Genomic DNA, 14,164 nt, shown 5'->3' on the forward strand with positions numbered 1-14,164 from the left:
CATTTGTTTTTCATTCCATATCATTTCTAGGACATTGTGCGAGACTAACTCTGTCTCATTTCTAAATTAAAATAGGTGATGTTAAACACCTTTCCATCTTGAATCTCTATAGTACTTTATCGATATATACTTTCTGAGATAAGCCTAACAATCCTTGTGATCTATTATGGAATATTTATATCCCTATCACATAGCTTACCTCACCCATATCTTTCACTTCAAAGTTTCTAAAGAGAAATTTCTTAGTCTCATGAAGAAGACCAAGATCATTAGCTGCAAGCAAGATATCATCAATATACAGAATTAGAAAAATAACCTTACTCCCACTAACCTTCAAATACATACACTAATAAACAATATTTTCCTTAAATATAAAGAAAACAATGGTATCATTAAACCTCAAATACCATTGGCGGGAAGCTTGCTTTAAGACTGTATATTGATTTCTTTAGTTTGCACACCATGTGTTCCTTTCCTTCAACTGAGAACCCCGTTGGTTGGTCCATATAAACATCATTCTCTAAATCTCCATTAGAAAGGCAGTTTTCACATTCATCTGATGTAGCTCCAAGTCATAATGAGCTCTACTAATGCCATGATAATCCTAAAAGAATCCTTTCGTGAGACCGGTGAAAATGTCTCTTTATAATCAATGTCATCTTTCTGAGTAAATCACTTAGCAACAAGTCTAGCCTTGTAACATTCAAGGTTGCCATGAGAGTCACTTTTAGTCTTGAAGACCCACTTACAACTAATTCTCTTACAATCCTTTGGTAATTCTACAAGGTCCCAAACACCATTATGTTCCATGGAATTTATCTCTTCATTCATGGCATTACAACTTGTGAAAACAAAACTGGATCATTATCATTAATGCTTAAGTTTGTTTCTGTTTCATGTAGGTATACCACATAATTATTCGAAATAGCTGGTCTCCTTTCTCTTTGAGACCTCCTTAATGCTACTTCTTGTGATTCTTCCATAATAGGTTCACTATTGTGTTGCTCTTCTTCATTAATTTTGTAACAACAACTAAAAAGAGCAATCACCTTACTGCTAGAGGCATAAGCTAAAAGGACTTACACTCTAACTTCTTTAATTTCCACTTCTCGTGGAACTATACTCCCACTGATTTCACCATTTTCATTAAACCTTGCATTTCTAGTTTCGACAATTCTCATACTATGATTAGGACAATAAAACATATAACACTTTGATTTTTCTAGATAACCAATGAAATATCCACTGATTGTTCTTGCATCCAATTTTCTTTCTTACAGATTATAAATCCTTATTTCTGTCTGGCAACCCCAAACATGCAGGTGCCTTATACTAGGTGTCCTATTTGTCCACAGTTCAAAAGGTGTCTTTGGAACTGCCTTACTAGGAACCCTATTTAACTAATACATGGCAGTTTTCAAAGCATACATCCACAAAGATACGGGTAAAGTCTAATTGATTAACATACTCCTAACCATATCCATTGAAGTTCTATTATGCCTTTCTGATACATCGTTTTATTGTGGTGTACCGAGAATTGTGTATTGCACACAAATGCACATTTCTGAACAAGCTTGGCAAATGGACCTGGGTGTTGCCCAGTTTCATCATATATTCCATAATACTCATCACCTCTATCATATCTAATAATTTTCACATTTATGTCTAATTGCCCTATTACTTCATTGTAGTAAATTTCTAAGGCATCCATTGTCTAAGAAATCTCGGGCAATAAGTAGACATAACCGTAACGTGAATAATCATCAATAATGGTGATAAAGTATCATTCCTTTCCGAAAGAACTAACATCAAAAGGTTCACAAATATCAGTATGCACAATTTCAAGAAGCTAAGTGCTTCTTGTAGTTCTTTTCTTTGTATGTTTTGCTTGTTTTCCCTTAATACAACTCACACAAATATTTTGATCCGTAAAATCTAGATAAGGAATAATTTCATTCTTTATTAATCTTTCCATCCTTTCTCTAGAAATGTGACCTAAACGTTTATGCCACAAGAAAGCAGATCGTTCATTCACTAAATTATGTTTAGTGCCAACATTATGATGCAGAGTTAAAACAGTTTCAACATACAAACTGTCTAATTTCAATTTATATAAACCATCATAAAGGATACCAGTACCAATGAGATGATTATGCTTAAATAAATTGAAACATTCATTACCAAAATTAAAAGAGTATGCAGTAACATCAAGTTTAGATAATGAAACTAAATTCCTAGATAAACTAGGTACATAAGGAGTCTCCAGTAAATCTAAACGATGCCCAGTGTTGCATTTTAAACAATAAGTCTCAACTATTTCCACTGGAGCTTTCACTTCATTCCCCATGAAAATGAACTTCTCATTTGAGCTAATGGTTTGGATTGTAAGGAATCTCTGCATAATGTTAGAAACATAAGTCATACATCCAGAATTAATCCATCATGTATCATGGGAAACTACAGTTAAGTTTGATTCAAAACATACATGAGCATTAAGCTCACTTTTCTTTTCGAACCAAGACTTGCACTTTAGGTAATCCTTATGGAAATGTTCAGATTTCCTACAAAATTAACAATTATTTCCCTTTGATACCTTTCTTCTGGATTTGCAAAGAGTCGTCATTGTTCTTTAATGACCCTTTGCCTTTATCATGCTTCTTCATAAATTTCTTCTCAAACTCCTTGATTTCCTTGGTGGCTTACATAATGAACTGAGTGACTTCCTTGATTCTTAAGCTTCGTTTCATCCTGAACTAACATATTGTACAATTCATGCACATTCCATTTATCTTTCATGGTATTATAGTTCATTTAGAACGGTTCAAACTCAGACGGTAATGAGTTTAGAACAAACTGAACAAGAAAGTTCTCATTCATAGCCATTATATTCCCAAGGTCTTAAGTCTTGTTGCAATGTTTGTCATCTCAATGACATGTTCATACATAGTAGGTGAACCATCAAACTTCATGGTGATCAATGTACTCATTAATGTCCCAGCAGCAGACTTATCAGCTGTTTGAGAATACTCTCCCACTAATTCCATAAACCTTTTAGCACTTTCAATTTTAGGGAGAGCTGTCTTAATATTGTCTGCAACAGTCATTCTCATCAACATTAGGCTGAGTCTGTTAGGTCTTTTCCAAGTTTTATAATGAACTTTCTCTTCATTGCTACTAACATCAATAATAGTAACAAACTTCTCTTCCGACATAGCTAGATCATGATCCAAAACACCGAGGTGAAATTGGACTTGCTCATTTCAATAAGAGAAGTTAAGCCCATTAAAATTGGCTCAGATGATACATAAGAATCTAATGAATTAAAAACATGTATTAGATAATAAAATTCACATAAGTGTTTTGAGACATAAAATACATGTCATACATATGATTCATTCAGATAACAGACAATGTATATTGATGCTAACAAAATTTTAACATTATTTGGCAATTAAATATGCATCAATTAGTAGTATCTATTTCCTTTGGGCATATAAATAAAACTAATGATACACACAAATCACCTACAATTATATTAATTAATTATAAGAACAACTAATCAACCTTTGGGCGATCCATAAATGTCTTATAACAATGAATTTCAATTACCCATAAACCAATAACCATATAATTTAGCATCCATTATTCTTTGAGTAATCAAAATAATCATTAATTTTGGAATTAAATAACCTTACAAATTTGGCCACTTTGGTGACTAACAAATTCAACATACATTTAATTCCAACCAAGTATAATTGAAATAATCATTAATTTGGAATTAAATAACCTTACAAATTTGGCCACTTTGGTGACTAACAAATTCAACATACATTTAATTCCAACCAAATATGTATGGCCTACACATACTTATTGCTATTAACAATTCATAGTCATTCTATTAATTTCATTTCAGACCATAAAATAATATTTGCATTTATTTGTGTTTTTGCATTCAAACACGTTCAAGCAAATATGTAGCATATACATATATTTACTGCTACCAATAATTGCAAAACATTCACATTAATTTAATTACAAAACATAAATTTTCAATCCTTTAATCACGTTCAACAATAATTTTTCGAAAAAAAAAAAGATCAAGTGGGATTGGAAATAGCAAACAAATGGTTGCAAATAGCAATTTCCAAAATTTCATATTCTTCCTACACCAAACGTACTTGCGCAGCTTTTCAAAATAGAAATTGAATCTTTATGTTTAGGCACGCTTCCTTTCTTTCACCATTAGAAGTAAAAACTTTCTCCAAATTTAATATATACATGCCGTGCACCTTTCTCTCCCATAATCATAAGTTTTCAAATAATCTTTCTCCCTAAATTTCATAATTAGGGTTCATACATAATTGAAAGAAATTAAATTATCCCTAAATTTCATAATTAGGGTTCATGTATAATTAAGAGAAATTAAATCATTCTTGGAGAATCATAAATTTCATAACACATGCTCTGATATCACATGTAAAAATTCTTAAGGGGTTTTCTAGACTATCAATGATAGGAAACAACAGGATCTTGAAACCTATGGTTCTCACAAACAATCAATAAACAACAATAGATAATGATGTGTACATTTCTCCATAGGAAGACTTGTACCTTTCTCCATAGGAACTTCTCTTCGGTGCACTTTGATTTCCTTGAAAGAGGAGAGAAATAAGATTTCACTTCCTTAGGCCTTTCTTTTCTGCCTCTCTCCGTTCGTGATGACTATGGGTGCGAGAGAACACTTTCTGGTTAGGAAGGGGACCTTATTTCACGTTAGTGGGTATTAAGCTCCTTTTATAACCATTACTCCCATCAAGTAGCAGTTAACCCCAGAAACTTCTCCTATTAAGCCCAATTATAATTTAGCCATTAATCATTAATTATTTACTTATTAGTCGCTACATAAGTCACATGCCTCTCACATGAGACATTAATTCTAACAGAAAATGTAGATAAATACTTAAATAGATTGGAATTTGGTACTATATAAACAAAGTGAGAGGCAAGAATGAAAAGTGGCAAAAATAATATTCTTTCACAGCTTGGAACATCTACTACAAAACGCAAAGGAAAGAACAAAAACAATGGAGCAATGTTTTTAAACAGTAATAATACATGACACTCATATATCATAAGCACCTATTTGACATATAGTTTTTCTTTCTAGTTCTCTCTTCCTATCAAATTATATCATCTATCATATTTATATTTCTATTTTAAGGTGTCTAATAGTATATGTCCATAGAAAGAAAAAGTATTAAATAGGTGTTTATAATATAGGGATCATTACTCATCATTCATGTAAAAAAATCAATCCACCCAATTCTGAAGTACAAAAGGAGAGAACTAGAACTGTCACAGTAGGCGGTTAAGCTTAACCAGACTAAATGGGCGAGCCAAAATATAAAATTGAGTCAGCCTAGTTCATCACACATTCTTTTTGGATGGTCATTTTATTGGCTAAACCTATAGGGCAACAAGCTGAAGTAGTCTCTTTTTTTTTTATCTACTAATGTTAGTTGTTAGGGGAAAATTAGTCTTACTAAATGAAATATAAAAAAAAATTGAAGCTAAAGCCCAAAATAAATTCACTAGAAAGCAAAATTACTATAAAAAAATCAGGACTTAAAGTTGAGAATGGAAATCAGTTACAAGAGGCAATCAAATTGGGCCCTGCCTAAAGCCTTTGCCCATAGCAAAAGTTATTGGGTTGTTGCTTCCTATACTCCCGAATTAGCTTACTGCACCCGTAGGAAAGTCAAAACACAACAACTAGATAAAAATGCCCTTAATCCCTCTTATACTCATCAGGCACCCACAAGCACTTCCTATCCCTATTACAATTTTGCGCTACCAAAGTACTTCTCTCGCTTTCTCCTTTCCTTTTTTCCATTTATGCGCCTTTGCCTAGATACCACCGCCATTAATGAATTAGAGGATAACCACCACCACAGCTTGTCCCTGCCATTCAAGTAGTCATTTCTAGCAATTTGCTCTTGGTCGCAAACATTGAAAATATTATAAAAATTTAAACTTACAATGAAAAGCATTGGTAACCAGCAAAAAATTATAAAAACTAAACCTTAACATACAACTTGGTAGAAGTCATGAAATTAAGGTTTGATTCTAAATAATTTTTTGCTAGCCACCAATGGATTCACTATAGATTTTTTTCCTCCCGACCAGTATATTTGTAGTGTTTGAAAGTTTATGGCCCATTTATCTTGAAAAGGATTTTTTTTATTTTGATTTTTAATTACAAAATTGTCATCTTGTGTATTTTGAATCTGTATCCTATTTTCAAATATTAGTATAGAATTAACTAAAAATAAGTTTTTTTTTTTTACAATTGTACAAATTTTTTAAAATAGAAAACCAAAACCGAAGTAGACAGACCCTTAATTTTTATAAATTTATCTTAAATAATTGTTAACTCCCTATAATACAAGGTTGTTTTTGGTTTGATCCCTTATTAATTTTGGTTGTTTTCATTTTAGTCTTCTTAATTTTTTTCTCTATAATATTTTGCTTTTTCTATTTTTGTTGTTGTAATTTTTCAATTAGATTTAATGGACAAATCTAATGATAGGAACCCAAAAAAAGATAAAGGATAAAAACCAAAACAGCCTTGTATTGTAGGGACTAAATAGTTATTAAAGTCTTTCTCATTTGTTTTTAAATTATTTTTCTCACTCTTCATTACTCAATATTAAATGTCAATTTGTACATGTATAACAATTCATATATTTTTTATGTTTATCTATCTCGTGCACATTATTTTTTACATGTCATAACCTAGATATAAACACACAAAAAATGATGTTGTGCATGTATAAATTGTTATATGTATATCACATTTCATATTAAAATTATAAACAAATTGAGCACTTCAACTTGGCTAAGTACGAACAAGGCTTGATCTCTCTATCATATTCATTACAAAAATGATTTTTAGGTAATATAATATGATAAGAAAAGAAAGATAATAATTATATTAATTAAATGTTGGAAAAAGTTGAGTGTCCAAAATCATTTCCATAGGTTAACCAGTGCGCCACTCATCATACAAAAAGAAAGTTAACAAGTTTATCAAACCCGAAAAATAAAATGCAACTGCAATGATTTGATCGCCATCTTAAGTACACAGAGCAAACTCGTTGTATTTCTCCTAATTAATGCCTTCTCTTCTACAGAGCTGAATTTTGCTCAAGAAAATATTTTTTTATCATTAGTTACATTTTTTAAATAAAATTTTAGATGAGTTGTATCCGATGATTCATCAGGGTATTATTAGTTATATTTTATTCGCAGGTAAACATACAATTATCAATGCTAAAATGGAAGAATTATTTTTCTGAGCAAAGTCTGATAGCCTGGGTGTGGTTAAAAGTAAATATTCCAAGTTTTTCCTACTCATTTCAGAGATGCAAAGATCCAATCTGTGCCTGATGAGCACGTAAAGGATGATGGGTCCGCCGGATTCGTATTGTATGATGACATATTTGTACGAAAGACAGGTTCTGTTCTTTACTAATTATTGTATTTTTAGCATGTCCTATTTCTTTTTTTCTTTTTGGATTTTCTTTTTGGTATATTATATGTCCTTTTTCTTTGCTGAAAGATGAAAATGGGTAGGTCCTGCATTCTCGTCTGGGCGAATGGCATCTTTTTACTGTTCTTAGTGTGAATTTTGTCCCTAGTGGATCATGTAAAGATTTGGAGATCCTGTTGCTAAAGATGCCACTTGCGTACTAGGTGTAAAAAATGGTGCAAATTGTTATAGTGAGTGGAGAAGCACGTCATTATTATTAATTATGATGGGTTGATTTTCGTTTGTAGTATTTGTTTTGTTTAGGCAATGCTTTGTAGAAGCACAACCTTATAGGGCATGAGAATTACTATCAGCACAACGTTACAAACTGCTTTAAATACGTTTTTATTATTTACTGAAATTTATGAGGAATTACGAATCAAATTTATGAGAAATTACGAATCAAATTAGCTGTCTAGCTAGCTAACTTCTTATTTAATTAATTTCACTCATAATTTTATAATTTTCAATGAATTTTAATGAATGATAATAAAAAAATATATTAAAGAATGGATTGTTAACATTTCTTTTATAGAAAATTAGCATTGGTGGAAGCATGTAAATGTGTGTTTTATCTTAGAAGATCTTCAAACAGTTATTGAATCAAAAATTTTGAATTCTTACTTTTCATAAAACATGCAAGAGAATGTGTGTCCATTTAACCTAACTTTAAACAAAAGTGACACGCCCTAAATCAGTGATAGATCATGTTAGGTGTTGCTTGGTTGGAGGACTTGCTTTTTTTTGTTAAGGATCCGTTTAGTTTAAGGGAATGAAAGAAGTGTGAAAGTAAATTGAGATGAAAAGAGATGAAATATTTGAATTAAAGTTGAGTGTAGATAAAAATATTTAAAAAAGAAAAATGAAACAAATGACTATTTTACTTGAAATTGCATATATTCTATATGTTTTATATGCATATACTTATTTGCTTTTTATCATTATTCAAAAGTGGAACCAGGCTCAAAAACATGAAATAAACTTAGAAACGATTAAGTCAATAAACTCCCGAAATATTATCAAGAAGCATAATACTTCAACTGATCAGTTAGGGAGAAATCTGTGAAAGTTCAGGACATATTTTTATAATTTTTTCCCTCGGCAATTTCTTTCATGCATTATAATTGACAATGTTAATTAAACCATTGGATTATATTCTCTATAAATTACTTTGAAAATCTTATTATTATTATTATTATTATTATTATTATTATTATTATTATTATTATTATTATTATTATTATTATTATTATTCCTAAAAGTTGAACTAGTTTTAAAAAAACACGAAAATAACTAAGCAATAATTAAAGTCAAGAAACTCCTGAAACATTATCAATAAGCGTGATACTCAACTCACTGTCAATAATTTTAATTAATAGTATAATAAGAAAATAGATAAAATGTTTCATCGTGTATGCTAAGCTAAATATGATTACTTGTATGGCCCCTCTCAAGTGATTAAGAGTTAAATTAGTACATATTAACTTTAGATTATGACAAATTAAATTGATTTCCCATCCTGATGCATTAATTAAAACTTGGAAAAGAAAAATAAAACATAAAATGAAATGAAACTTAATTAATGTATTAATTAGTAATTATTCAAGGTACTATATGTGTGTGTGACTACCCCTTAAGTGATAAACCTGTTAGGGTCAGCTTAATAGTGGAAGGTTTGATAGTATGCATGAGATTTTAAGTGTGATTCTCAGTGTCACTACCAAAAAAAAAACATCAGGGTTAATTTCTTAGAAAAATTGTTTAACACAAAATAATGTTTCATGCTTCTCTCTTGGAAAAAATTTATTTGAATATACAAAAATAAGACAACTGTACACAAAAATAATAAAAAGTTTGTAAAAGATAGAAATATACAATTTCATATGATAGCACATATAATTAATGTTAACTTTTTATGCTTAAACAATGAAACTAATAATCTTCATCCTTTCTATTACATTATCCTTTTCATCAAATTTACGCAAGATAATCGTTCATCTTTTTTTTTAATACATGGAGGCCCCTAAGGCCTTGTTTATCTTCTTTTACATTATTCTTTTCATCAATTTCACACAAGATAGTCGTACTGTCACAGACAAGTTAAAAAAAACTGTCAGAAGTTTTATATCTAGACAACAACAAATAGATAACAATAACTAAATTTATTTGTCACGGGTATGCTAAGACAATAAGACTTAAGTGTACCCATCAAACGAAAAAGAAAGGGTCATGAAAACCTAGATCCGTACACCAACTTTCTTGTATCGAAATCTTAAACTTGCAGTTATAGTAGACGGATTCTATGGTTGTGATATTATTAACTAAATTTTATTATCATGAAGGATTTAGACCAACGACACAATATCCATATAATTAAGTGCATTTCTATCATCTACAACAGCCGTTGGATCTACTTTCTTCAATGATAGTTACCGTCAAAAGTAGCAGTTGTGGTTGATGAGAAACCTCACCCTTTTCTCTTAGTGCTTTAATATGTGGTAGCAGGACCAGCCCAAGAGTAAAATAAAGTCTTTGTTTTAGACTTAAAAAAAACCAAAAAAATATATTAATAATTATAAAACTTATTTTCTTATAATACCCATAAAATTAAATACAGAAGAAATATATTTTTAATTTCCAATAAGACCCATAATTTCATTGTTTAGTTTTCACTTAAAATTAATTACTCACTAATTTTTATTAATTAATTTGTCTTTTGGCTATATTAAAAGTCTCTCAATTTGAATATATTAATTTTTATTAAAATTAATCTGAAATCTTATTTTTTTTTATTTTATTTAGTTATCAAAAATAATCTAAAAGTTATTCTCTATTATCTCCCAAATTAGTTGAAATATCACTCTCATTCGTATTTACTTTATGTGGCTCTTTATTCATGCAGATCATTTACACTTATTGATTTTTTTTTCTCAATATTCCTTGTTTTGCTTTTAAGTTGTGGCTTGGCTTTGCTACTCATGTTCCGATTCAAATGTAATCTATTACACATGTTATTTTAATAATTATTCTATCCATTTGACTAAATCATTTGAATCCTTTATGCTTTTTTTGCTTTTTGAAATATGATTGTAAATTTTATAATATTTTTATAATTGTATTATTTTTGTATAATTTCTTGAATTCTAAAATATATTTGTTTTACATTTATTAGTTTCGAAGTTTAAAAAGTATTGTGGTGAAGTATCTCAACTCAAAGAAGTATATAAAATAATTCATTTGCACGTTGGCAATCAGGTTTTATTGTTCTAATATTTTTTTTTATAATCTTGATTTATGATTTTTATTTATTTTTTATACATTAGTTGCTTTATTTCAAATGTTAACTCAAAAATTTGAATTTGGTTATTCAAAAATTTTTTTTGAAAAAAAAATGAGTTGATGCTTTAATTGAATCACAAAAAAGGACTCTAAATAGATTTATGAAAACAAATAAAAATAAATATAAAAATAGGTAATTGATTGTTTAATGAGCAAGTTAATAATATAAAAATTAATAAAAATGAAACTGAAGAAGAAATATTAGTTAATGAACAAGATGATGTTAATTCTCAAACTCAAAATGAAAAAAAAGAAGAAATTAATAAATTAAAAGAAATAACTATTAAAAATATATAAGATCCAAGTCAATGGACAAATATTAATACAAGTTTGAGAGGTTTATTAGTAGAAAAAGAAATGTTAAAGGAAATCAATTATAATAAATTAATAAATAACTTTGCATCCTTAAAAACTCGAAAAATAAATTTTCATTAAAAATATAAATATTAATTTTTGTTAAAAAAATTATTAAACTAAAAAAGTCTTATTTTTAAAATTTACTTTTTGGCATCTAAATACGTTAGGCGGCCTGTGTGATATATAGATAAACAAATTGAGAGGGCCTGAAATTTGAAGTGGCCACTGTTTATGATCAATTAATATACATGTAACTACGGTAATTACTTTCACATTATTTCTATGGCTGCACTTCGATCCTTAGATGGCGGACATTTTGATGATATATAAAAACTGCCGTTAGGTTGGGTTGATAGGCTAATTTTCACGTTACTATAATTGTACAACGCAAATAAAGTACGTACTTATTTATGCGCTTGGCCGAATTTGTTATGCAAATCAATCTTATTCATATCTCAATAAATATGACGAAGACCAACTGACTTTGAAAATTGTCAGCTAAATAAAATATGAAGGTGGACTATTCACGATTTGGTCTTATTGGTTGGGTAAAGTTTGGTTTGCTTACCACACCTCGATCACGCTGTTCTCTGAATCTGGTGGAGATAGTTAAGTATTATCTCGTTTCCTCCCTAGTTTTAATATTCTTTCTCCTAATGAGTTGATGTTAATTGTTAGGTGTACTGTCTTTATTACAAAGAGTTTGACTGCTCTTAGGGCCCCATCCTTCATGGTCACTATTCCAGTTCCTGTTGAATTAATTATCTCTGTTTGGTTTAGATATGGTCACTATTCCACTTCATGTTGAATTATTATCTCTGTTTGGTTTAGTATTCCACTTCATATTGAATTAATACCTCTCTTTGGTTTAGATATGGTAAATTACGTTTTCTTCTTGAGCTTCCGCATTCGAAATTCAATAATTGAATCTTTACTAATTTATGTTTTTTTAAAAGAAAAGTAGTGTCTATTTATATATATATATATATATATAAAAGTAAAAGATAATAATCTTATATGTTAAACTTAAATATAAGTAAATTTAGTTAATTTTATCTTATTTAATATTATATCATTCCAAAAATATAATTTATTTAATTTTATTTTTATTTTTAATAATTTTTTCTATTCAAGATGATAAATTCTAATGAAAATTATTTTATTTTTTACTTGATATCAGTAAAATTAAATAATATCAAATATTTTTTTTAATTAATATAAAATTAGTTATTTTTTATTATATATGATTTTAAAGATAATACAATTTTGGAAGTTATACAAGTGCATGAGCAGGTTGCCATGCACATCTCACATTGGAGTTGTCTATATGTGCATTTGCTATGTATAACACTCTGTCTCATGTCTCCTCTTGCATGTTCTCTTCTGTGCTCCTCCACTTCGATCTACTCGCCATTAAATTAATTTGGCATTTATTTTCAATCAATCTCCTCCCTCTGTATGCTTTACCTCTCTTCAATTCGTTCCTATCACTTTAATAACTTCTCTCTCTCTATATATACGACTAAATACCCTATATGCTCAAAGTGAAGAAGAGTCACAGTCACACCACTTTAGTTTTAGGCTAATATTGTGAAAGAAAGATGAGCAAGAGGGCAAGGAGTCCAAGGTTGGAACTGAGGCTGAACTTGTCCCCACCAAGGGCAGCAGCAACCTCAATTATATCTTCTTCGGAGCTGTCATCGACGGAGTCTTCGACGTTGTCGCCGGTGTCGGTGCAATCGCTGGAGAGCTCCTGCGTGTCTTCCGAGGCTGAAGAGACAAGGGCAATGCTTCTCGTGGGGTGTCCTCGGTGCCTCTTGTATGTTATGTTGTCGGAGGTTGACCCTAAATGCCCCAAATGCAAGAGTACTGTGTTGCTTGACTTCCTCAACAACGAGGAAAACAATACCAAGAAGAGTAGCAGCGAGTGAGAGATATGTTGTGAACACCACATGCATTACCGTCGAAGATTAACCACTCCACCTAGTACCAAGAAAATGTTGTTTTTTGTTATTGTTGGATTTCCCTTTTTAGTTAATTATTAGAGTAGAATTGGCATTTTCCTCTCTCAAGTTTTTTCTGTGAAATTTTGCTGTTACTTACTGTACCTGTACAAGACAATTGCAAGTTAAGGGAAGAGATTTTAAATTTGAGTTTTATATATGCAGGGAGGATTTTTTTTTTATTTTTCTTTTTCAGTTTTATCCTTCTTACTATTATATATTTGAGCTCTTGTTTGAATAATTTTTAATTAATAAAAGAGAAGGAAATAATTAAGAGAGTAATTTAAATTAAACTTTTCTATAAGTTTAATTAACTTATGCACTTTAACTTTTTATAAAAGTTCTCTCACTTTACTTCTAAAAGATTATTTTAATTTCTGTATTATAAACAACTTTAAGTTACACAAGAACCTTTTTTCGTTTTATCATCTTGCTTTCTCTTTTTATAAATATTTATATTGAGAATTTTATTCAAACAAATATAGTTCTTTTGGTCTGGAAAATCGTACATAACATAAGGGAGTTTATGTTGGAATTTTCTATTTTAAATTAATGTAGGCTAATATTATAAGACAATTATATTAATTTTTTATCATTAGTGGGTTTTATTTTATGTTATCAAATTAAGTGAGTCTGTTAAACAACCAAACTAGATGATATGAACGTAAATGAGCAGATGTAAGTGTTGTCCTATTAGGGAATAATGAAAATCATATTAGGTTAACACACTATAAGAACACTATGGTCCCCAATATATCGAGTCGTTACATATATACAATTTCTCTTCTTCCTATTTGAGGAGTTAGGAAGGTCCTATTAAGGAATAAAGAGGTTCCAGTTGAGGAAGAACCATAAAGCCACCAGTTACTTACGG

The 14,164-nt window shown here is 29.8% G+C and overlaps 1 protein-coding gene across 1 annotated transcript; it reads left to right on the forward strand.

Moving 5' to 3' along the window:
* Window positions 1-12,635: 12,635 nt before the first annotated feature.
* Window positions 12,636-13,446, forward strand: LOC102667525 (protein GL2-INTERACTING REPRESSOR 1). The gene has a single exon (XM_006592287.4). The coding sequence runs from the start codon at window positions 12,889-12,891 to the stop codon at window positions 13,216-13,218; it is 330 nt and encodes a 109-aa protein (XP_006592350.1). The 5' UTR covers window positions 12,636-12,888; the 3' UTR covers window positions 13,219-13,446.
* The last annotated feature ends 718 nt before the right edge of the window (window positions 13,447-14,164 follow it).

The sequence above is a fragment of the Glycine max genome, chromosome 12, assembly GCF_000004515.6.
Source record: "Glycine max cultivar Williams 82 chromosome 12, Glycine_max_v4.0, whole genome shotgun sequence".
In the NCBI taxonomy this organism is placed as follows: Eukaryota; Viridiplantae; Streptophyta; class Magnoliopsida; order Fabales; family Fabaceae; genus Glycine; species Glycine max.

Bases quoted from the DNA above. Each gene is read 5' to 3' on its own strand.
- LOC102667525 (XM_006592287.4), top strand. From the start codon at position 12,889: ATGAGCAAGAGGGCAAGGAGTCCAAGGTTGGAACTGAGGCTGAACTTG.